Source organism: Pongo abelii, chromosome 4 (assembly GCF_028885655.2).
Source record: "Pongo abelii isolate AG06213 chromosome 4, NHGRI_mPonAbe1-v2.0_pri, whole genome shotgun sequence".
Taxonomy (NCBI): Eukaryota; Metazoa; Chordata; class Mammalia; order Primates; family Hominidae; genus Pongo; species Pongo abelii.
In genome coordinates this window covers 84,840,117-84,866,538 of record NC_071989.2, presented here as the reverse complement: position 1 = coordinate 84,866,538, position 26,422 = coordinate 84,840,117, and the positions used below count along the sequence as shown (strand labels likewise).

The window sequence follows — 26,422 nt, the reverse complement described above, 5'->3', positions numbered from 1 at the left end:
AAACATGAAAAAACCATGATAAAATACATTTTGAAAATGCTGGAATAACATAGAAAGATATGTATGTATATCATGACACTGTTTTGTAAATAATACAGTCATTTCTATTTCTGCCTACAAATAAATCTGAAAGGCTGGTGGCATAAATAATTTTAATTTTTAGCTTATCTGTGTTTTCTATAACAAACATGGATTAGTTTTTGCAAAAAATGGAAAGAAAATGTTGGGATAAACAAAGTTAGCAGGTTTCTTTACTATGGGACTTCTCAGAGTATTTAAAATGCTAATGTGCAATGTTGCAAAAGTGCTTTGTGGATTCTCAGGTGTGGGAGGAGGGGGAACTGAGTTGTCACTGATTCCCCAAACTTATTTGATCACAGAAGGCTTTTTTCACGGACCATGTATTAATAGCTTTTGGTACAGTGGTGTTCTGTGGAACACTAGCTTGGGAAATCTAACTTTAGTGAACCCAATATAGAGTTTGGAATTAAACAACATGTATTTGCTTCTGGACTTTGTCATGAGTGTGAGCTCTGGCAAGTTTAGTTGTTTTGAGCCTGTTTCCTCCTCTGCAAAAATGGAGAAAATATCAAATCCCTCATATGTAGAGGAGGATTAAGTAAATCACTGGGAACTGGGCCTGACAATAAATCGTAGCTCCCCACTTCCTACTCCACAGAAGGCCTCTCCACAGAGAACTGTGTCCTACAGTTGTGCCCCCGGCATGCCTAGCACATTGCACAGAGGCAGAACTCCATAAACACTTGTTAAACTGAACAAATATTTTTGCAAATAGAAAAAGAGGCACATAAAGTTGATATAAAAACAGTTGCAACTGTCCTTTGCTAAGATGCTGGTTTCTAAAAGGCTCAGCATGGAATGAGCATCTATATAGTCGGCTGCTTACACATAGCTCCAGAGCCTTCAAGGGGAGTTGTTGTGGGATATGTGATGGCACAATTTGTTCCTAGATCCCCACTCAGGGACTGCAGACTGAGGCACCAGCCAATTAGCTAGCAACACAGGGGTGAGTTTCAGCAGATAATCTAATACAATCAAAACAGCTCAGAGATGGGAAACAACTTCATGGAAGGCAAAGATAACTGGCATATTTGAAAAGGTGCTTGGGAAGAGAGTTGTGAAAGACAGGATTTTGCCCAAAAAAGGAGAGCCACCACATGAAGATCAGTCTCAGCTGATGGTGTGCCACAGTAACGCCAGGAGAACTGTTGTAGGTGCAGCGTGCTTCTCCTGGAATGAGCCCAAGCTACTGGGGGCACCCTGACCTAACGGGCAAATGGCCTCTATCAGGGCCAGCACTGAAGAACACCAGGTGGTCCCTGACAGCTACCGCTGTTCATGCCCCTCCCCCAAAGCTTTATTCACTGAGGCTGACTGCAAAACACAGTAACATGTCTGGATAGTGGGAAATGAAGCCTTCCAGAGCACCATGAACAGGTTATAAAATGTGTAAGAAGGAAACAATGGAACTTTGGTTAAATTTTCTCAATAGCATTTGCACCCAAAGAGTTCCAGTTGTTTCTCCTAACTGTGAGCAGATGTCCAATCTCAGCCTTCCAGACAAGATGCTATCGCTTCAAATGGCAGCAATTCTAAACCAATTTGAGGTAGGATCACTGAACTAAATGTAGAATTCCAAAAGGACACTCAACAGCACGCACATGGGCCCTAATCGATAAAACCCACAGTGTGTCATTGCCATTCTCCAATCATCTCCTAGGTAATGAGGAAAATCTATGTCCTCACACTCCATGAGGTCCCAACTCAATCTTGAAAAAGACAACATTGGAATGGGGTGGAGTCGGGGGGTCAATATTACACAGAAGTTCTATGAAGCCTGTGAATAAATTTAGAGCTATTTCTTAGAAAATGAGTGAGTAAAGAAAATCTGTCTCAACCACATGGCTTCTTTGCTGATTTTTCTTTTGCTACTCTTCATTCCAAAAACTCAGAAGCATTGTCTCATGCATTCTCATTAAGATATAGCACCTAAGAATAGCTTTCAGAACCAAATGCCAACCTTTGCGAGAAGAGATAACAGACAAGGAAAAAGTGTTAGGAGCGTGAAAAATATTGCTAGCTGGAAACATTCATTTCTATCACACATCGTGAGCCACTAGACTACCTTGAATCTTCTCTGTAGCACTTTCTTCCACACTGAAGCATACCAAAGCACAAAACAACTGCATTATAAAGGTAGTTTTTGCTTCTCTGTGGTCTACAACTAACAGGAATATATATATATTTTTTAAGCCCGGAGTAGCAAAGTACCATTACTTAAAGCACACAGAGGATTTTCGTAATTCACAAGGCACAGGCAGTACCCTATTTTTTAAGGAATACATCACTCTACTTACTTGGGATTCAGATTACTCTTTTTTTTTTTTTTTTTTTTTGAGATGGAGTTTTACTCTTCTTGTCCAGGCTGGAGTGCAATGGCGCAATCTTGGTTCACCACAACCTCCGCCTCCCGGGTTCAAGCGATTTTCCTGCCTCAGCCTCCCGAGTCGCTGGGATTATAGGCATGCACCACCACGCCCAGCTAATTTTGTATTTTTAGTAGAGACAGGGTTTCTCCATGTTGGTCAGGCTGGTCTCGAACTCCTGACCTCAGGTGATCTGCCTGCCTTGGCCTCCCAAAGTGCTGGGATTACAGGCGTGAGCCACCGTGCCCGGCTGGGATTCAGATTACTCTTACCAAAAGATCTTGAGACACTGGGTATGCCTAGTTACTTAGTTTTTTTGGTAAGTCTCTTTGGAGTAACCAGTCTTAATCTTCAAGTCGAATATCAGTGTTATTCATGATGTTTATAGTTTAAGCCAGGAGGTCACAGGACGCTATAGAATTACTTGCATTTAGATTATCAGCAAAAGATGTATAAGTAAACCATGGTCCTCTATCCTATTATTCTCCTAAGGGAAACCTTTTATTTTTTACATAGGAGTAATATATATATTTGTTATTTAAAAAAATTAAAATATGAAGTAATGTCTTCCACAATTTCTCTATAAGGACTTGTTTTCTTTTAATATTAGGGAATATAGTTCTTTTAAACATTCATGTTTTGATGATCTTTTTCCTCCTCCCTTTCTTCTCTTTCTTCTAAGTCCTTTCTATCAGTTCCTTTCCATTTGCACGCATACAGCCTTGCCTCCAATCTAATTTCTACCCTGAGATGCTGGGTGAGCTTGGTTATTTAGTTTGTTAGTGAGTTTCCTTGGAGTAATTCTTAATCTTCAAGTGGAATCTCAGTGTTATTTGTGTAGTTTGTCACTCAAAGAATTTTTCTTTGCTGATGTTAATGGTTTCAACCGGGAGTTTACAGGGTGCTACAGTCATCATGGGCCTGTCCCTAGGGTATAAGCTCTGGCCAGCCCTGATGAACAGTCTTGGGTGCCAATTTGGTGGATGTATCTATGTATAATCACACACACATTAAATAGAATTGACTGTACTGATTTAAATAAGATTACTTCATTACTTTGGGACGACAGAATTTTAATCTGATATAATAAGATGTGTTTTTATGTCATTGTATATCTATTGCTAAGATATATGGAAAAAACCCAGAGAGCAAAAAAGGCAAAGAGCTCGACTGGCAGCTGCTCGTTACTCTCCCATGAGAACACAGTTTCTTCCTTTCCCTAACAGTCCTGGGGCTTAATTTCCTTAACAGTTCTCCGTGGCAGCTTTGCTTTCCTGTTATGGGAGAGTTAGGGGTTAAGGTGCCTGCACCTGAGAGAGATGCTGGACATCTTGTACATACCCTGTTGAAGCCTGCGTGGAGAAGAGGAAGGACTGATGCTTCTTCATGGTCATCCGATCTGCAGCAAAGCAGAAAATGTGGTCACTCAGCAGATACAAACCAGGATTCCTCACACTGAAACACGGAGAAAGAACAATGAGGCCACACAGCGTTAGCTCCGAGTGGCTTCCTGACGAGCATGTGCCCACGGAGCACACCTGCCTTCAAGGATACAGACCCCACATCTACCTTCCAGATGCAAAAAGAACAAAAACAGCAGAGAAAGCTCCAGCAGTGTACCTGGAGGTATCACCCTCAGTACACATAAATGGCCCTTTCCAACTCAGCTGCCCTTTGGGGTTGAGCCACATGTATGGGAGCAGTCCCATAAAGGGACATGTTAGGTGCACTGTTCATTCTGAGACCATTGTCCCCAAACCATCTGGAAGTATGACTCCCACACTAAAACTGAGCTGGTCCAGCTCTCAACATGAGGAAGACAGCCAGCATTCCAGGCTGCAAGACCCCCAATCCAAATGGGAGAGAAGTATCAGCAGGAACACACAGTTAGAAGAGATGGAGAGAAAACAAAAATGGATAATTGCTACTCATTTCACAAGAGGGTTTGCTATAGTGAGCTTACTGCTGAGTCTCAGGACTTCAGTTTGAGTACAAGGCGGGATGTGGATTGGCTTGTCATGAAGACATGCCATCACTGGGCTCTCTATCACCAAGATAGAGAAACAGTGACTAAGACAGCCAGCAAGTAACATGGGGGATATATCCTAAGAACCAGGGAAGAAAAATGGAATAAAAGGGATTGGGTGGAAACGCAGATAGAAACCAGGAACAGAAGTCCCAGTGCTGACTTGTGGCATTACTCACAGCTGATTCCTGCCCTAAGGGAAAAGCTATTTTACCCACTTTCTTTTTCTTCTGGAACTCCAAGTTCTATCCTCTCTGACTGTTAGGAAGGCCACAAAAAGGGTTCCAAGGGTATTAATAATGTTTTATTTCTTAAGCGGGTGACATAGACACACACATTCATTTTATTACTACTCTCTCTATATGAACTATTGTATAATTAAACCAGGAAAAATCGGTGACTTCATAACAAATAAGCCATAGTCAACCATTATTTGTCAAGGACTAGCAAACCTTTTTGCCATATGAGTCAGAAAAACAAGAGTGTTTTGTTCTTGGACCCGTGTAATAGCCAGGCTTGGGAAACATGCTGTGTGGCCTTGAACATTTCTGGTATTGATGTCCAAGACTCTATGACCTCATTCAGATCTCAGAGTGTCCAGAAGATAAATGTAAAAAAGAGGGCTGAAGGATGCTGACCTTATGTTTCAGTTCCCCTCATTCATTCCCTGTGGAATCTTAATCTCCCACCAGGATGGAGAGGTGTAATGAACCAGTGAGGACAATGTCTCTGCTTTCTCTGGACCACATCCCATGGTGGGTATCAAACAAAGTGAGAAGACATAGCCCCTAGGAAGACACTCAAGGAGTGGCAGGTAAGTAGGAGTCTTCAGTGAGGGTAAGACTTTGAAGCCATGATTTCCTGTTGTATCCACATGGCTTTGGAATGAGGCATTTCAAGTCCCCTGGGCCAGACTTTCCTGGACTTTGTCGCAGAATTTGTGCCAAATGCCATAATGAGGCCAAATCCAATAGGTCCTAGGTACTAATTAAGGTCTTATTCTCTCCAAAGCTAAATACAGCCATTAAAAGACTACAACAAATTTTGTTACCTGCCAAGATTTCTACCACTGTAGCTTGCACAGACAACTTTTCTTCCTGCTGGCTCTTTTATTTGAAGTGCTGGCCACTTCAGACGATAAACCCAGCAGAGCAGTCGCTCATCCTACAGTTTCATTGCACCTACAGCGCAATCCCTTTTCTTTGCCTTCCAGCATTGGATAAACTCTACTGTCCTGCCTCTAGCCACATAACGATCCCAACATCAATTTCACAACCCTTGTCTTGTGGATTTAGTGCTGCTTTATTCTCATGCTTGAATATGAAAAAAAAATGTGTTTCTTCTTAAATGAAAAACAAGCATATCCCCATCTATTTTCTTTAAAGAAAAAAAAAAGATAAACTGGAACAATGTTTTCTCCAGACCACCTCCTCCTCAAATTTTCCATTCATTTCTGGCATATAATGAGTAAACTTTCTCCCTGAGGTGTATGACTAGGTGCTAAAGGCAATTACATAAGATACAGAGAAAAACCTAAATATTTCCAGGAACTTGTGAAACAAACAAAACCCCCAAAGCAAGATCAAGATCTAAGGCTGGTGTTCTAGGACCTAAGACACACCCATTGCTTAGACAGCTCAAAAACCAGATTACATCTGACAAATATTTCAGAATGAACAGTACTCCTTCCATCTGGGAATGGGAGGTGCACTTACACTCGCGAAACCACTGCGAGGATCACCGTGTGCTCGGAGGGATTTGTGGCCCGGATCGACCTGCAATGAGAAGGCTCCAAGTCAAACAAGGTGATCTGGGCTTTGTTACATTAAATGAATGTGGAACTTCTTCACACTGAAAATGATACAACATCAAATCTTTCTCTAAAGAAAAGGTCTCAAAACACAGAGAAGACAACAAAGAAAGATGCCCTTGTGGATTAGGACAATGTCTTCATTTCATTAAAAAAATTTTTTTCTCTTAACTCCCAGGCAATTATCCAATAGGTCAGACCTGCCAATTTTCCACTTAAAAAACTGGCAAATTCCACTTAAATTCCATTTTTTTAAAATTGAAACTCCACTCTTCAAAACAAAAATAAATTGGCAGTCCTACAATCCTCTTCTTATCAGTATGTACCTGGGGGAGCTCACTGGGTTTGATCTTTTTTCTTTTAAAATAGCAGATAGTTCAGAAAGTTGAGCTTATGATAAAAATTAAAGCACTTGCTGGCAGCTGGATGTACAAATGCCAGCTAAAGCCAATTAAAGGTGGTACAAAGAGCCACCTCAATTTTTCAGTCCTACTGTAGTTTGTGCTTAAATACTTTAAACAACTTGATCATCAGCTGGGGCTGAGAAGGGTTGCAATATAGTACCTGTCACCGTATAATGTTTGTTGTACTAGGACCACCTGGATATAGTTAGTTTATTCCCTAGGAATTAAACAGGACCAAAATAATCAGGACACAGAATTTTGAGGTCCATGAAACTTCTTAGCTGTGCCATGCTACAGCCCAGATTTTGCACTGTTCTGGTCAGGGGGTTGTAAATTGGACAAACTTTTAATAAAGGCCCACACACTTCAATCTCGGTGTGAATCAGCAGCTTGCTTTGACCTGTTCTCTTGGTCTGGCCTCTGCTTATTCTGAGATATCTTGGAAGGGAACCATGATCTCCAAGAACAGAATTACTCCTGAGTAATTTGTGAAACAACATGCATTTGTTTTTCTCTCTGGCTGTAGGCATTTCTGCTCCTCTCTACTTTAATGTGTTTGAACTACCATTCCCCAAGAGATAGCCGGCTTGTATTGCTTCATCCTCTTCAACTCCAACATTTTCTGACGTTTCTCAAAAAATGTACCTTCTCCATGTCCTGTTCCTTGAGCCCTCACACTGTGTGGGAGGAAGGCTCCCGGAAATGATCGGCTGCCATATTCCGGGGAGGTGAAGTTTCCTCTGTCGATAAATGGTATTTGAAAGAGATCTTTTGGAGAAAATGCTATTAACTCACAATGGGGCAGGAGGCATAAGTCAATATCCCTCCAGTGCCGGCACAGGCTACTTCCCACTCAGCCACCCCACAGGGCAGGTCCTGCTAAGGTGAAGCTACACTTATTTTATACTCAGGAGTCTACTGGATGGATACTCAGTGGAAATACCAGTTAGCACCTAATGAAAAAATACATAGTGTTTTAGAGGCATGTTCTTATCTCTAGGGAAACACTAAGTAATTCTCACCTTCATTCAGTCTTTCCCACCCCAGTAGGCATCATGGGCACACTGCTGGGCTATATCCTAAGGTGTGGGTTTTAGGAAAGAGGCTAAAACATGTAATGAGCATAACTGGGCTGGAGCACACACTCTTTTGGTTTCTTTTGGGACTGGCTTCCATCTTTTGAGTTGCTTCCTGCACTTGTCTCTTTTCTCTTGTCTCTCCAAAGGAACTGGTATGGTAAGAGAGACCTAGGCCTCTTCCTGGATGAGAGGACAAGGAGAAGGTGGGGCTGAGGCTCAAGGACGCATATTAGGCTAAGGTCCAGTCCTAGCTCAAGGGTGAGGGATCTAGCACCACAGGTGACAACAAAGAATGCACATCTGCCAGGAGCGTGTCACCCACCCATCTCCCCAGGGAATGTGTGCTGGGAGTCAAGCATTTGCAATCTGGCCACCCTCAACAAGACCAATAATGGTTGGGAAACACACTGCCAGATATGTACATCTGCCTTCTAAACTGCATAGACCTCTATTGGTTTTCTGTGCAGCTAACACAGAAATACATTTGGTAGGAAATAAAACTCTATTTATATTCAAAGAAAAATGTAAAGCTTATCTGCTAAACTGGGTATTTGCCTGAATTAAAAGATTTCTTCCTGTTGATTTTTTCTTTATAAGTAAAGCTTATCTTAAGTGATTATATGTAGGAACAAAGAAGTGTGATATTTCTACTACAAAACTACTTAGGAAAAGTAAGTGAAGGCCAAGAAAAATCAGAAATACTTAGTTTTACAAGACCCAATTCTACTATAAAATCATCAAAAATATTTCCTAATACTAAAAATAGCATCCAGATATTTTATGATATACTATATGTATATTTATATACACTATTAAATAGAAAAATATTTTTATGCAGAAAGATGAGATTATTTGAAGCCATTAAAACATATCTAAAACAGATGCTTAAGAAAAATTCTTCTTTGGGAAACTGAAAATCATCAAAGAATAGCAAGATGATGCCTGTGATAAGAAACTTCTCTTAATCCACTAATTTCTTGTCAGGGTACCAAAGTTCTAAAAAGCCATTTTCCCACCTTTTATTTCACTTACTAACATTCAAGAAAATTCCAGCTCCCCATGCAATTGGACTCTGTCTTGGTCTAGCATTTAATTAGTGACCTCTTCCATCTAGCTTCAAAGCATTCCACTTCTGCTAAATGAATCAGTTCATCCAGAGCTAACTCTTATGACTGAGCATTTATTTATGAACAGGCCTGTGTTTCCTCCCCAGAGTGCAAGCATTTCTATAAACAAGCAGGGGGTTTGGGTCCCTGGAAGATTTCCTGTTGCTGCAAAGTGGCTGCCTTCACTCCATGACTGGGAAGCCTGCTGTGGGATCTACCCATCTGTGTCAGGCAGGAAAAAATTTATATTTCACACATTTCCGATGTTCATTTTGGGAGAGAATAATGAAGATTAAAATAGCTAGTTTAAATCCAAACCGTATCTGTGTAATGAGAACTGTGTGAATTTTAATGTTTTTTATGAGCAATACACAGGGTGGGGGGAATACCCTGAAGTTATCAGGGGAGCCCAGCTCACACCTCTAAATTTAGTACAACTCAAATGTGGAAAAGTAGAAGAGGAGAGAGAAATCTACAGAAAGGAGCTATAGCTTTCACCATAGACATCTGTATACACTGCTTAAAAACATCAACGCATATTTTAAAAATATTTGAAATAAACTAAAGATATCTATAAATGAAATTCATTTTAAGATGTAAAGTGAACATTTACCAAGCATATTAAATTAGAGAAGGTACCTGCACACCGCTTCTGCATCGAAGTTCTGAGTTTGTCTATGATCAATTACAATAATTTCATGATGCTTATCAAGAAAGCATTCAAGGGCTGACTCTGGAGTCCGAGCAATATTGCATCTATAACCAGCTCTGTCACAGGCCCACCAGAAGCCATCGCTCTGACTATCTTCCTTTGCAAAGATCAGCAAAACCTGAAACACAACAAAAAGAGCATCTTGAAATAAAACATCATCCACAGACACTATTAAAAACAAGCCTATTGGCCAGGTGCAGTGGCTCATGCCTATAATCCCAGCCAGCTCTTTGGGAGGCTGAGGCAGTGGACTACTTAAGCCAAGGTGTTCAAGACCAGTCAGGGCAACATGGCAAAACCCTGCTTCTACAAAAAATACAAAAAAATTAGCCAGGCACAGTAGCACATGCCTGTGGTCTGCACTACTCAGGAGGCTGAGATGAAAAGATCGCTTGAGCCTGGGAGGTAGAGGCTGCAGTGAACCATGATTGCACCACTGCACTCCAGCCTGGGCAACACAGTGAGACCTTGTCTAAAACAAAGCCAAAAACAATCCCCCCAAAACAACCAAAAGACCAGGCCTATGGTATACTGGTTAAAAATGGGGCCTCTAGAGGGAAGCTACCAGGATTCAAATCCCAGCTCCTCCAGTTGGTTACAGTGGTCTTTGAACAAGGTATTTCACCTCTTTGGCCTATAGTTTCTTGGCTCTAAGAGTGAAAGAACAGTGTCACATAAGTTAGTTCTGAGAACTGAATAAGCACAGAGAAGGTGCCCATTCACTCTGGTGGTGATTGTTACTCACTGCAATTACAAGTATTTCTAATTTCCTAATTAGCTTTGTTTTTAAATAAGAAGTAAAATTATTAATGAGATAGTTAACACAGGTTAGATTATGGTTTACATTTACAATACATGTATTTGATTCCAGTTGCAAGTGGTATTTGCCTTTAAGTCCCTGGAGGCCACCTCTTTGAACTTAGCACTAAAGTACCTATAGACATAAGGAAGTAAGGGAACTCAAAACAACCTCAAAAATGAATTTTAACATACAATCTTTGCCAGAATCTGGAAAGAATGATCATGAAATGTAAAGCTGATGGAGCTAAGTCGAGGGAAAAGTGCTTCTATTGATGAACTGCCTCATTGAGAAGCAATTCCGCCCACCGGAAAGAAGGTAGCAATACTTTACACAGTTTCCCCCTCATCATCCCTTGGGTCCAGGAACACAGATTCTCTGCCAACCAGAAAGACGCAGACTACCCTACCACCACCTGAGCTCATTTATGGATTTATGGTCCATCTCCCTCACTGGAGAAGTAAGCTTCAGGAGAGTGAGTCTCGGCCTGGCTTGTTCCCTGCTTGTACCCCCATGCCCGCACCAGGCTGGCACTTCCTAGATGTTCAGCAAATATTTGAGAAATGAAAAAATAACTGCCTGTGGGGTCTTCTGAGAAATGCAAGAGGGCTTTACTATGAATAAGATGTAAGACCACCTCCCAGCAATAGATCTAATAAGAAAAACCTATAATAATCTCAAGATATTGTTAAGGCACTCAATATTCTTCTGCACCCACGTCTGGTTTAAACAATTAGCAATAGAAAGGTAGTTTCTCAACATGAAGAGCTTTTGAGTCAATAGTCAATATATTCATCATTGTGAAACACCAGACGTGTTTCACTTAAAATCAGAAACAAGCCAAATTGTCCAATCATTACCATTACATTTGAAAAATACTTTTTTTTGTTGTTTGTTTTTGAGATGGAGTCTTGCTCTTGTCACCAAGGCTAGAGCACAATGGCACAATCTCGGTTCACTGCAACCTCCACCTCCCGGGTTCAAGTGATTCTCCTGCTTCAGCCTCCCGAGTAGCTGGGATTACAGGCGCCCGCCACCATGTCCGGCTAATTTTTGTATTTTTTTTAGTAGAAATGGGGTTTCACCATGTTGGCCAGGCTGGTCTCGAACTCCTAACCTCATGATCCACCCACCTTGGCCTCCCAAAGTGCTGGGATCACAGGCATGAGCCACATGCCCAGCTGAAAAATACTTTTATTAATTGAAAATTGGAAGTATATAGAAAAGTAGAAACAATAATATAATGAAACTCATGTACTCCTTACCCGGCTTCAGCAATAACCAACTCCTAGCCAATGTGGGTTCATCTCTATCCCTACCCATTTTCCTAGCTCTTATAATAAATTGTGGCAAATCCAGCTATTTTATCTCATCCATACGCATCTGTGAAAGATAAAGGTTTTTTTAAAAAGAACAAAACCACAATATCATTTCATACCTAAACCTCCCCAATAATTCCTTAATATCAATAAATATCTGGATATATTATATATGCCATTTGTTAGGAGCACCCTGGGCTAGCTAGGGTCTGTCCTTCTTCAGCCCAGGAAGCTCCTAACATTTCCAGCCACAGAGTTCCTTCCAGGAAGAAACAGGAGGTGGCTCTCCCAAGAAAAATGAAGGACACAACTTGTGGATTTTGATAATGACAGCCTTCAAATCAAACTGTTAACAAGGAAGCCTGAATGAGAAAAATCAGGTAGAATAAACTGGTTGGTGCAAAAAGTCAATAACCTTTTACTTGGTGTAGCTGTGGTATTAACACAAGAAACTCAATATGCCAAACCTAGAAGTCAAAAAAGGTGAAACATTTCTTGTCTCTCACCTGTCTGGCTGAATTATGGATTTCTAAACAAGAATCTCAGCAATTTATATTTCCTTGACACCATTATGCCTCAATCTTTGACTAATACAGTAAGAATATAACAATTCTCTTGTTGGGCATTACAACAGCTATCACTAATTTTCAGAAACACTGCTTTTAACTGCTTATGGTATGTTGATGAACAAAATAAAGGCTCTTTGCATTGTAGTGGTAGAGGCACACACAATAAATAGAATATTAAGTAAGCACATTATACAGAATGGTAATAAATGACAGGTGCTATGTGAAACCCGGCAGAGCAGAGTAAGGGGGCCAGCAGTGGGTGCCGGCAGCAGAAGGAAGTAGGCAGTTAGGATAGGTCCTGCTGAGAAAGTGACATGTGAGCAAATGCCTGAAGGGAAGAGAAAAGCAAGCCCAGTTTATGTTGGAAGGAAAAGCATTCCAGGCAGAGTTCTATAAGCCCCTGGTGTGTTCTAAGGACTGCAAGCGAGCCTGGGTGACCGATGGGAGGGTGTGAGGGCAAAAGGGTGGGAGCAGGTCAAGCTCACGGCAGAGGGCTAGACCATGATAAGGCCTTCTAGGCCATCTGAAGGTGTTACAAAACTGGACTTCACATGGAAATTCACAAAACTGATTGAAGGTGGGCAGCTGTATTAATTGTATATTTTTATTTTCTGTGTTTCTGATGCTTTGACTTCTGGGGCTTTGCTGACCCTGGAAGGACTGCCCTTCTCAGGGTTGCTAATTCCTAGAGATAGCACACAATTCTCCTGTGAGCATGCCCTTCATATGCAAATCAACCAATCCAGAGCCCATTCCCCAACCACCACCACCTTTGGCTCTTACACTCCAGGCCACAATTCCCCAACCCTAATCACCCTAGGGCCAGGTACCAGACAACTAGAACCACCAATATGTCCCAGACCTTTCTGAAATTAATCAGACTAGCCTAGCCTAACCCTGCTCACCCTGCCTCACCCAAGCCTTCCCATGGAAACCACAGTGGAGGCTCTTGCCTGCGATCTCCTCCCACTCCCTGTGCCTCCTGACTGACTGCGGTGCTTCCCAGCGTGGCCCTGGGTGGCATGCTGTACCTCCCACTCTGGGAACTGTAACGATTTTTTCAATGCCAATTGTTCGTAGATCTGTTGGCCTTACCGTACCTGAATAATAAAATCTGTCTCTGTTGCAAGGCCAACAGATCTTATTATTTAGGTATGGTAAGGCACTCAGGAGAGAATTTCTTTGGCTAATATTTAAATTTTTTCCTATTTATAAAAAATTTAGAAAGACTGCTTTTCAATTATTCAATTCCTAAGCAAAGTGAAAATTTATGGGAATAAAGAATATATACTTCAGAGTAAAACACTATAGTAATCACCTTTTAAAAATATCTGCCTGGCTCTTAAAAATAATACCTTCTCCAGGAAAGAAGTAGATCCAAGTAGCCCAAATTGGACTCTTTGTTCCCATCTCCCAGGCTATAGCTAGGCTAATGATTTTCTGTTTCCAGGAATTTGGAATTTGAACAGAGAGACATAAAGCCTAGGAACTGGGACCTGTGGCCCATTAAGAATAGAGATATTGGCTGGGCACGGTGGCTTACGCTTGTAATCCCAGCACTTTGGGAGGCCAAGGTGGGCGGATCACCTGAGGTCGGGAGTTTGAGACCAGCCTGACCAACATGGAGAAACCCTGTCTCTACTAAAAATACAAAATTAGCCAGGCGTGGTGGTGCATGCCTGTAATCCCAGCTATTCGGGAGGCTGAGGCAGGAGAATTGCTTGAACCCGGGAGGCAGAGGTTGCAGTGAGCTGAGATCGTGCCATTGCACTCCAGCCTGGGCAACAAGAGAGAAACTCTGTCTCAAAAAAAAAAAAAAAAAAAATAGAGATATTGATGGAAGAATGTTAAACTGCCGATGTCAAATGGCTCAGAGATGGCCCATGGACACCCTTCGCAAGCCACCCACCCTTTTCAACTCTTTCTTGGAGTCTGAAAAAAAAAATTACACTATCATTCTAATACATTTCTTATTTACTTATGTACTTTTTTGGTATAAGGCAGTTATTACTTGCAACCAAAAAATAAAAACAAAACAAAACAAAACTTAAGTAATGCAGTCCCTCTTCAGCTTTAATATTCTGTGTATCAGTATTTCTCATTTCTTTGACATGGCCATTTTTTAAGATTTATTGACTATTAACTGAGGTCAATAAATGATTAACTCATATAAATGATTCTGCAAAATATATTTTTGAAAAATCATTACTAATGGTGTTATAGCTGAACTTGATCTGTAAAGAGTAACAGCAAACTGATCTTGTGCTTCCTCAAAATAATATGCTCAACATTCATTCAAAGAATATTTATTGATGACTTGTCATGCAAGATGTTAAGAACTGGGAATAAAAAGATGACAGAAATAGCCATAGGCCAGTCTCTTCCCCTGGGCTCCAGTCAAGGAAGCAGATAATTATAATAAATGCATCAATAAGTGGTGACCACAGATAAACAAAGCAGGGACAAGAATCCAAGCACAGGAGAACAAGCAGAAGGAAGTAGTTTTGTCACATCAATCTCACTGTACCCTTGTAAACACAGCAAAAGAGGAGAAGATGCAGAACTGATCTGGGCTGAAGCCTGGAACAATGAGGAAACCTCTTTCTGGAGCAGAGCTCAGCCAACTTGTGTTCTGTCCATAGTCAGAACATAGCTATCGGCAATCCTTACTTTGCATAGTAGAATCAGACTATAATAATGACCACGCACGAGGGTTGAAAACTTACGTAGTGGGTACATTTTTCACTTTTCGGGTGATGGGTACACTGAAAGCCAGTACACAATACATGCATGCAAGAAATCTGCATTTTTATATTCTATAAAAATAAAAATGAAAAAAATGACCATGTAAAGCTATCTTAATAAATAATGGTAAAAATTATGATTGTTTTGTGGCCTTTAAAAATTTGTGTCAACATACTGAAAATTTTCTTATTCTTGGTTATAAATATATAGGGAAATGAAAAAATATAAAGCTAAAATTTATTTAATATACTGTAACTTAAAATATTATAAACATTGAAAATTAAGATGTTTTATTTATTTAAAAAAATTTATCAAGAGTAGTTTGGACAGTGCTTGCCACCTTCTTCCAGCTGTATAAGTTATGATACGAAGTGAGCATCTTTCCTATGCCTTGGCAAATTGTCATACTCCTAACTTTGGATCAGCTGCTGACATTTTATCCTCTGTGCTTTCAGTATCATGCAATATCCCCAGAGCTCCTTTAATTAATGCGAAGTTTTTTGCTGGCCTCACTTCCTCTACGACATCTTCATCCTTTTTGCCACACCACTGTCCTCATTTATGTTGATGAACTTGCATTCACTAACTTCTACCAGCTACATGTCTAGAATCTCTCAAAGACAGCAGTGTAGACATTCCACAGTCAACTATTTCTCCTCTAAGTCCATTTACATTCGATTCAAATTTCACTCACAGCATTATCATTTTGCATCTCTTCATTGCACTTTCATCTTTGTTAGCTCATTCCCTCTTTCGATGATCTATTTTTGCATAATGTCATTTGGGTTTATCACGGAGAGATAGGAGGCAACACAACTACATGCTTTGCTGTCTGTACTTAGGCTGAATAACAGATAGGCAGAAACCAACCAGAGTCTTTGGCTAAAAAAAGTTATGGTTAAAAAAAGCGATAGGTTACTGATGATGCTGCACATTTGTTATTTACATAGTGATTTGTGGACTGAAGAGCCAGCTGCAAAGTTTATGCTTTATGCATTTATTCACAGTTAAAACACTGATGTAACCGCAATTTGAAACATGTTGTTGGGGGTCTGGTGTTATCTAAGTAAACCATGAAATCTGTGCACATTGGAACTGTTCAAAGCAAGAGATACCTGCTTTTCAAAGGTAACTACAAAGACCTCAAAGAAAGATGAAACATCTTTTTGAGGATAGCAATAATCTGTCTTTGACAGCTAAATTAGAATGAAACTACTTTATCTGGTAATGGCTAATTATAAAAAAAGATGAAAACAAAAACTAACTTTTCCTCACCTTGAATAAGGCAATATAGGTGTTCATTATTATTAGTGTTATTTCTAAATGAGGGTGTATCTATGTCTTGTCAATCTATATTGACAAATGGATTGTCAATGTCTACTATTAAACATCCAGTTTTTGGAATATTTGGTTTGGCTTTAAGCAAACACCTGGTAACAGGGAGCTTCTAAAGCAGACCACATATATAGATCACATAAGCTGTGTCTGCATAATACTAAACAAGTGGCCAATTTGATCAGGGGAGGGGTCATTTGAGTTGAAAAAAAAAATGGTCTGAGAACTTTCCTTAAATGTCCCTAGGAAAGTGATGCTGATTATAGCTATAGTTTAATGAGAATTTTCCAAGGGCCAGCCACTATACTGAATGTACTAGAAACATACTGTCTCACTCAATAACCCGTTAGAGAAACTCTCTGGAGTTGGGCATTATCCCTATTTTATAGACATGGAAACTGAGGCTTAGATGGTTAAAAAACTTACACATAGCTGCACTGCCAGCAAGATGTGAACTGAGGCTGGCCTGACCCCAGGGCCTTTGCAATCACTATGTTAAGTAACTTACTATCTCTCAGCACCATAAATATTTTTACCAATAATATTAGATGAAAATTCTTAACAACTCTATGGTTCTTTGAAACTGGCTGGATGAGGTAGAAGACACAACCTGGTAGCAGCAGTAAGGACAGACAGCAAAAGAAATGCTGACCACAGCAAGTTACTGAGTCTAAACATCTCCATCCCTCAGTCATTTCACTTAATGTGCGCAGGTCAGCTCCCTATGAGGCCATGTGATCTCCAATATATAAAATCCCCAAAATATAATGGTTCCAGAAAACCCATGCCCTACAACATGGAAGAATAAGGTGGTTTTTGTTGTTGTTGTTGTGTTTTTTTTTTTTTTTTGGAGATGGAGTCTCACTCTGTTGCCCAGGCTGGAGTGCAATGGTGCGATCTTGGCTCACTGCAACCTCCACCTCCCAGGTTCAAGCAATTCTCTGCCTCAGCCTCCAGAGTAGCTGGGATTACAGATGCCTGCCACCACACCCGACTGATATTTGTATTTTTAGTAAAGACTGGGTTTCACCATCTTGGCCAGGCTTTGAAAGGAGATGTGACTTGCTAAGAAAAAGCTTAGGTCACAGCTGTGGGGGTCCATTTCCAAGTCCAGTTGGAAAGCCCAGCATGACGGGAATGGGGACAGGACTCTCTAAGCAGAAACACATAAATTCTGCACACTGGGGAAGTAAATGTGTTCCAGGTATGGATGAAGAAAAGGCCACTTGATTTTTCAGACAGTATCATGTTGATTTGAATCTCCTGCCTCATAATACTTCCTCTGCTTTTTATTTTCTAGCCAAGATTGGAAAATATGACTTTCCCTGTGGGTCACATCAACTTACCCAGGAGAGACGTGCTCCACAGCACCACTCTGCACTTCCAATCCATTCCAGTCCTAACTGTGCTCCTGCCAGCTCTGTGTGGGGTGTGTGGAGCCCCATGGGAGTACATTTCCTGACATGGGAGTAAATTTCCCCTGATGAACTCAGAAATGCACCCTCAAAAGCAACTATATCCTGAAATATTCTTATCAAGCCATTTCCTCTCAAGCCCTAAGGGCTCTGGCTGATGCAGCTAATTAATATTTTTGGCATTGCGGTGAAGCAACAGAATGGTTTTCTTCAAGGAGAAAAAAAAGTAAAATAAAAACGCTAGGACATAGCTTATTTTTCTAAGTCAATTGCAATGTTAGTAGCAGAAGCATAAAAACACTAGATATCAATGCACTGAAAGTTAGTGTGTTATAGACAATTAAAACTGACTTTCCAGACCTCTCTCTGTGGTCAGGGAACATGGTGCCTTCTCTCTCTCCCCTGCAACACTTAGCATAGAGCCCTGAACATAGGAGGTACTCAGTAGATTCTTATTGCATGAATCATTGAGTCAAACTCTGTGTTTGAATGAGACCATAGTGAAGCCATCCTTGGTTCTAAGTTGAGCTTATTATCTTTTTTAAAAGAAACCCTTAATTATTGTGTCCCTCACTCAAAGAGGGACTCTTTACCACTTGCATCTGCTGTTATTTGGAGCCAAACTCACATGAGGGAAATCAATGGGGTATACCGTAGCACTGGTAATGTTCCAGGTCTTGCATTATGAGTTTATGATATTCAATTTGTAATTATGTTTCATAGGTTATGAGCACATATCAAAAATATTTTTGTATGTTTTAATATGCCACATATAATACATTCAAATTTATAGACAAGTGTTTTTCAGTTGTGGGAGAGTGGGGCTGTCAGGAGGTACTTAAATTCTGCAAAGGACTGTATCATGGTTGAGAAGACAGAAAGATAGTATGGCGAGATTTTGTTATAAAATTTGACTGCTAAGCAAGCATATTAAAAATAATTTCAGGCTGGGCACGGTGGCTCACCCCTGTAATCCCAGCACTTTGGGAGGCCAAGGTGGGCGAATCACGAGGTCAGAAGTTCGAGACCAGCCTGGCCAATATGGTGAAACCCCATCTGTACTAAAAACACAAAAATTAGCCAGGCTTGGTGGCATGCACCTGTAGTCCCAGCTACTTGGGAGGCTGAGGCAGAAGAATCGCTTGAACCCGGGAGGCAGAGGTTGCAGTGAGCCGAGATCATGCCACTGCACTCCAGCCTGGGTGACAGAACGAGACTTTGTCTCAATAATAATAATAATAATAATAATAATTTCAGGGTAACCACTAAAAGAATAGAAGTATACCTATATTAGAGAAAAGAAAATGTAACTTCAAAAACATTCCCAACTTGATAATAAGCAGAAACAATAAAAAAAAAGGAAAAGGTTAATAAATAGAAAACACAAAATAAAACTGTCTCAGTATTCACACTCAATGTAATCAGATTTAACTCACCTATTAAAAGACAAAGATTATAGAAACAAATTTTATTTCCCATATTTTTATTGAAAAAAAAACCCCGATATGCTGCTTAAAAGAGGCTACTCAAAATAAAGTTATAAAGTATCTGCAATCTTTTGTTCCTGAAAAAAAAAACAGAAAAAGATATACTAGGAAAATGTTAAACAAAGGTAGCTGGCCTGGCAATATTACCAACAGATAATACAGAATATAAGGGAAAAGGTTAAAGAAGGACACTACGTAATGATAAAAGGGACAGTCATCAAGAATATACAATAATCAACAACTTGGATACACCTAACAACACAGACTCAAAATACCAGCAAGTATTAACAGATATTGATGATTTCAACAAATCCACTGTAATTAGAAACTGATAGATCACATAGTCACAAAATTTAAGTCAAAAATTAATACAGATGGTTTGAATAGCACGATTAATGAAATTGAAGTAATTCATGTAAATAGGACCCTCTGTCCAACAAATAGAGAATACATCTTTTTATCACTTTTTGTGGAGTATTAATCTAAAAGCTGACTACATACCTGGCCACCAAACAAGCTGCAACAAATATAAAAAAAAATCAGTAGCAAAGGCATCAAAGCAATTCAATGGGGAAGAATCGTCTTTGTAATAAGTGGAGCTGCAAACAATCAGACATTAATATGGTGGGGTGGGGGGATCAGCCTTGACACCCATATCACTCTGCACACAAAAACTAACTTGAGGTAGATTATAGATCTAAAATTAAAAGTTAAAACAATAAAGTCTCCAGAAGAAAACAGGAAATTATCTTCTTGACCTGGGAGTAAAGATTTTTAAAGCACAGAAAGCAATAACCATCTTTAAAAAGTGAAAGGTTTCTTCAAAATGAAAAATTATTGTCCAAAAGCCAGAGTTACGAAAATGAATAAAAGAGCCACGGATTGAGAGAAAATGTTCTCAGAATCTGACAAAGGAGTCATAACAAGAATATATAAAGAACTCATACAACTCAATAACTTTTAAAAATTAACCCAATTAAAAAATGAGGAGAAGACTTGACCAAACACTTCACAAAAGAAAATAGAGGAAAGGCCAATAAACAAATAAAAAAGTGCTCATCATTAGTCATGGAGAAACGCAAATTTAAATCATGATGAGATAATACTACTCATCCACCAGAGTAGCTAAAATTTAAAAGACTCATAACATCAAATATTATCAAGGATTTAGAGTAACCAGAAATCTCATATTGCTGGTAAGAGTGTAAAATGGTACTTTGAGAAAAGGTCTAAAAGCATCTTAAAAAGCTATACACACCATTGTTCTGGAGGTTTTAGCTAGGGCAATTAGGCAAGAGAAGAAAAAAAAAGCGTCTAGATTGTGACATGATCTTGTACATAGAAAATCCTAAGGAATTTAATCTTGTAATACATAATCCTTAGGATTATAGGAATTTCTATATTCACAAAAAACTAATACATGAGTTCAGCAAGCTTGCAGGATACAAGATCCTGCAAAATAGAAAGATATTTCATGGTCATAGACTGGAGAACAAAATTGTTAACACAGTAATACTCCTGAAATTGGTCTATAGATTCATTGCAATCCCTATCAAAATCCCAGCTAGCTCCCTGAAGCCCCCACTGAAATTGACAAAATGGTCCTAAAATTCATACAAAGATGCAAGGGACACAGAAAGCCAAAATAATCTTGAAAAATGAGACTAAGTTGGAAGACTCACACTTCACAACTTCAAAACTTACTACAAAATTACACTAATCAAGACAGTGTGGTACTGGATAAGGACAGACATATAAATCAATGGAACAGAACTGAGAGTCCAAAAGTAAATCCTCACATTTATGACTGATTTTTGACAAAGATGCCAAGACAATTCAATGGAGAAGAGTATTTTTTAACAAATGCTGCTAAGACAACTAGATAAAAATAAAGCCCCTACCTCACACCATAAACAAAAATTAACCCAAAATGGATCATAGAGCTAAATGTAAGATGTAAAACTATAAAACTCTTAGAAGAAAACAAAGAAGTAAATATTTACAACCTCAGATTAGGCAATGAATTCTTAGATATGACACGAACTGATGAATGAAGAATGATGTTTATAGCACAACACCTTTCAAAGAGAGCTAAAAAGCATTCAAAACAAGGATACATATTATGAATGGACACATACATACGAAGAGTGAGTATGTATATGTATCATAGTGGTTGCTTTTGGAGAGGAAAGAAAGGGGTAGCAAAGGGATAAATAAAGGGCTTAAACAGTATCCACAATCTTTTGTTTCTGAGAAAACTCTGAAACAAATAAGACATATCATTAATATTTGATAGAAGTGGGTGTTGGTACACACATGCATCTTTATGAATATTTGAAATATTTTAACATTTGACAACTTACATTTTTAAAAGAATGAGACATCCTTATGAGCATTCATTGCCAGTGTAGCATAGGACAAAAATTAAGGTAAATGAAATTGATCTAAAACCACACTAATCCCAAAAAGTATTCTGGAAATTGCTTTGGGAATAAGTCCTTGATATCAACGCCTTTATTTGTTATTGCCTTTATTCAAAATTGGAGTACAAAGGACATGGCTCAGAATGATTACTGAAATTTTCCATTTGTTTGTATTCTATACAAATAGCTGTGGCTGGTGTTTATTTTTCTCTCTCTCTCTGTTCCTAAATTTGTTTTCATCAAATTTTCCCAAGCTAAATCTCTTCCTTTTTTTTTCCTTTCCTAGATTTGCATTTCTTTTTCCAAGCAACTATAAAACACTATTTTCTTTTTCCATTTGCTAATAAATCAAATAGCACATTTCCTTGCTTGGTTTTTCACTTTCATCTATATGTTGGTTGACTTGTTTACATCTTTTCTGCATCTTTACTTGTCCCAAGTACAGGACAAGATTCCAGGTGCTAATAAGCTACAGTTTTTACAAGAAAGAAGTTAACTTATTTAGGCCTAACAAGATGGCTTATATGCAGATAAGGATTTAGAAATTATTTAAAAGGGTACAAACTCCCTCTTCATACATGTTTCTCTTAAGGGGGCACAGGAACCTGGAAGGGCTGCAAGGAGGACATAGTTGCTGCCATTATTAGAGTGAAGTCAGTCCTACAGGTGGTTGGGCCTTGTATCCTTGGACACCAGTTCCTGCTGTGTTACAGAGCCCAGTAGGCTGCTTGGCTTAAGTCACATGGAAGATGTAGGGGAGCATTTTATCATCTTCTATTCCCACACAACAGCAACAACTATCATTTATCAACCATCTTCTCAATTAATGGTAACTGCCAGAGAAAGTTCTAGGCATCCTATGCTATCTCATTTAACTTATAATTCCCCGAGGCATAATCATCTCCATTTTGCAGACAGGACACTGGGTCAGAGGAGTGAAGCAATACATGCAAGGTCACACAGCTGATTAAAGGCAGAGCCAAGATTCCCACCCAGTTGTGACTCATGGCAAAGCCCAGCCCTTCACCATTTCATTGCTTCTTCCCTTTCTGGCTACAGCAGGATGTGGAGCAGACTAGTTTTGGGGTGGAAGAGTTTTTGTTTCTCACAATCCACCATGCAATCTATCCATCATATTTATACTCAAAATGGGGAAATGTTTAGGTCTTCAAGAAAACAATTTGAGTCAGGCCGGGCACAGTGGTTCACACCTGTAATCCCAGCACGTTGGGAGGCCGAGGCAGGCAGGTCACCTGAGGTCAGGAGTTTGAGACCAGTCTGGCCAACATGGTGAAACCCCATCTCTATTAAAAATACAAAAATTAGCCAGGCATGGTGGTGCACACCTGTAATCCCAGCTACTTGGGTGGCTGAGGTAGGAGAATCGCTTGAACCCAGGAGGCAGAGGTTGCAGTGAGCCGAGATTGAGCCTCTACACTCCAGCTTGGGCAACAGAAGGAGGCTCCATCTCAAAAAAAAAAAAAAAAAAGGAAACAATCTGAGTCACAGGGCTGAGTAAAGGAGGCGTACCTGAATAGGGTCCTGCGTCAGTCTCATGGGCCCGATGCGCACCTCCGCAGAAGACACCTGCTAAATAAAGGACAGCACAAGAGAAGTGTCAAGTCTTAAACTACACAAATGGATACATCCTTCCTTACGCAACGCATTGCATTATGCCACTGTGTGCACTAAATTGAAGAATCCAGCTTACTGAACTGGAGATGGGTTACAAAGCATGATGTATAGCACACTCCTGTTTTTGTATTAAAAAAAGTATACATTTATATGCATTGGAAATGTCTTTAGGGATACAGCCCCAAATGCTAAGTGGTTGGACTTTGAGTTATTTTTACTAGAAGTGCCTGGATTTTTATAATAAGCATGTACTATTTTATGGAAGAAAAGAATTCAATTCAATAATTATTTATTGAGCACCTACTATGTGCTGGGCATCATGCTAAGGCCATTATTATTCTGAAATTTCAAAAGAGAATAAACATTTCTCTCAAATCTAGAGGCTAAATCACATGTATGGTTTAAGAGCCTTTCCTATATTTAGATCTTGTTTTTCTTATCTTCATGTTTTACTATGAGGGTCAAACAGCTTAGTCTTACTCACATTTACCATGGATAAATTATTCATCTTAGTTGTATTTCCACAAATAAACTGAGCAACACCACACCATGATGACCACAAGAGGCTTGTCTCTGCCCCACAACTCCAGGAGTGAGCATAGGGCTCTTCAGTGTTCACTGGCCAACACCATCTGGCTGCCTCTGGTGAGCAGTTAGATGGAAGTAAGCATAAAGCAAATATTTGTCTTTATTTTTAATTACTTTACTGAGATTTCTAAAAGTGATTGTTCTCTAGACTAATTTGGTTGACGGTCTTGACCTCACCTCCATGGATCCAATTTTGTTTTTCTCTAAGAGACTGCGGTCATTTGCCACTATTGGAAGCTTATCCTGCATACCACACTCTGTACTGGCCCCCTGTCAGTGTGAAGGAGCGCCTTTAGCACGCAGCAGCATTTACACAACCAGGGACACTTGCAGTGACCCAAGGGCCATGGGAGGCTTTTCAGTTACAAAAAACAAACAAGAAAAGCAAACTTTCTTTACATTATACTTTGCAAGACTACAATAATTTCCCTTTCTCCTTTCTTCCCCTTTCCCCAAGCTTAACTCTTAGTGCTGGTGCTATGAACACTCTCCAAAGCACCAGTCTTCTTCTCCTCTGTAGGGCTGATTCTTCCACTCCACCCCAACACGGGCACTTGGGCCTCTCACCAAACCAGCCAGCAGAAAACTCAAAGAGCCCTCTAATGACTGCTCATCTGAGGTTCCTGGCCCTCTGTGGGGGGTTCTCAGGAGGGCAAGGATGCCTGTTCTGCTCCCTTGGGGAGGCAGCCTCCTCAACCATGGGTCCACTCAGCAGGCCTGGCACAATGAAAACCAATTGGAGGCTTTGAGTCCCTGAGCCTGTGAACAAGTTCCTTCAGTGTTTCACTGCTGTGTTCAGGTCAAAGTGACAGGCTCATGTTGAGTGTGGACTTCTCTTACTCTTCTTTTGTCTAAGTAAGTCAGTATCCTGCAAGGTGTGGGTGCTGACACCAGTAGAGTAGGGGCACAGCCCCAAGAGCAACTCTACTGGGAGAGGACCAGCACCAGGACCTGCTGCGTCGCTGGGCTGCCAGCCCTTCACCCAGCTCCACTCCCAAGCCAGTTTTTGTTATTGAAATAGACACCCTCTTTCCAAAGCAGTGCAACTGCCAGAACCCTGATTAAAAAGTTAATGATTGGGCCGGACGCGGTGGCTCTCGCCTATAATCCCAGCACTTTGGGAGGCCGAGGTGGGCAGATCACCTGAAGTCAGGAGTTCAAGACCAGCCTAGCCGACATGGTGAAACCCCATCTCTACTAAAAATACAAAATTAGCTGCGCATGGTGGCGGGCACCTGTAATCCCAGCTACTTGGGAGGCTGAGGCAGGAGAATCGCTTGAACCTGGGAGGCAGAGGTTGCAGTAAGCCGAGACCGTGCCATTGCGCTCCAGCCTGGGCAACAAGAGCAAAACTCCATCCCCCCCCCAAAAAAAAAGTTAATGATTAAAAAGGGAAACCAGCTGGGCATGGTGGCTCATGCCTGTAATCCCAGCATTTTTGGAGGCCGAGGCAGGTGGATCACTTGAGGCCAGGAGTTTGAGACCAGCCTGGCCAACATGGTGAAACCCCATTTCTACTCAAAATACAAAAATTAACCAGGCATGGTGTTGGGCGCCTGTCATCCCAGATACTCGGGAGGCTGAGGCAGGAGAATGGCTTGAACTCGGGAGATGGAGGCTGCAGTGAGCCAAGATCACACCACTACACTTCAGCCTGGGCAGCAGAGTGAGACTCTGAAAAAAAAAAAAGTGAAACTAATTTAGTATACTAAGATAAATTTGATAAGCCAGGGTACCTTTTCGCTTGCCCTGTGATCGCTCTTGAGTTCTCTGCCTCCACCACACACAGAAGCCCCTCCAACAAGACCACCTGTGAATGATTTCTCCAGCAAAATTAGGCTCCTAAAAGAGTCATTCAGTGGCAGAAAATAAAGTAATGAATGAAATCATAAATAGAAGCTTAAAAGGAATAAAATAAAAAGCGACTCGCATTGGAAGGCCAAGAGATAGGGAAGGACTCCTGCAAGAAGGGCACAGGCTGTCCAAAAAATAATAATTCACCCCTAACCAATACCTTGCCTGTACACTTTTCTTTCTCTCTTTCTTTCTCTCTCTTTCCTCTCTTTCCCCTCCCCTCCCCTCCCTCTCTCCCTTCCTTCCTTTCTTTCTTTCTTTTTCTTTCTTTCTTTCTGACAGAGTTTCACTCTGTCGCCCAGGCTGGAGTGCAGTGGCGCCTTCTTGGCTCACTGCAACCTCCACCTCCTGGGTTCAAGTGATTTTCCTGCCTCAGCCTCCCAAGTGGCTGGGATTACAGGCACCCACCACCACTTACAGCTAATTTTTGTATTTTTAGTAGAGATGGGGTTTCGCCATGTTGGCCAGGGTGGTTTCAAACTCCTGACCTCGGGTGATCTGCCCGCCTCGGCCTCCTAAAGTGCTGGGATTACAGGCATGAGCCATTGTGCCCAGTTGCCTGTATACTGTTCTAAATAATCAATATGTGCATGAAGTGTTGATACAGCTAACCTTACATGGTGGGCTGGCGGGGAAGGGCAGGCGACTTTCGACTCTACCAGGAGAATA

At 40.5% G+C, this 26,422-nt stretch overlaps 1 protein-coding gene across 3 annotated transcripts in view; it reads right to left on the bottom strand.

Moving 5' to 3' along the window:
• PDE8B (phosphodiesterase 8B) overlaps positions 1-26,422 on the bottom strand; it is a 255,385-nt gene that overhangs the window by 97,966 nt on the left and 130,997 nt on the right. For all 3 annotated transcript variants that reach the window (XM_054555650.2, XM_063724148.1, XM_024246899.3), the window contains exons 2-5: positions 23,207-23,266; positions 9,512-9,702; positions 6,189-6,248; positions 3,789-3,846 (exon numbers count right to left, since the gene is read on the bottom strand). In XM_054555650.2, the coding sequence (XP_054411625.1) occupies positions 3,789-3,846; positions 6,189-6,248; positions 9,512-9,702; positions 23,207-23,266 (369 nt within the window). The remainder of the gene's footprint in view (positions 1-3,788; positions 3,847-6,188; positions 6,249-9,511; positions 9,703-23,206; positions 23,267-26,422) is intronic.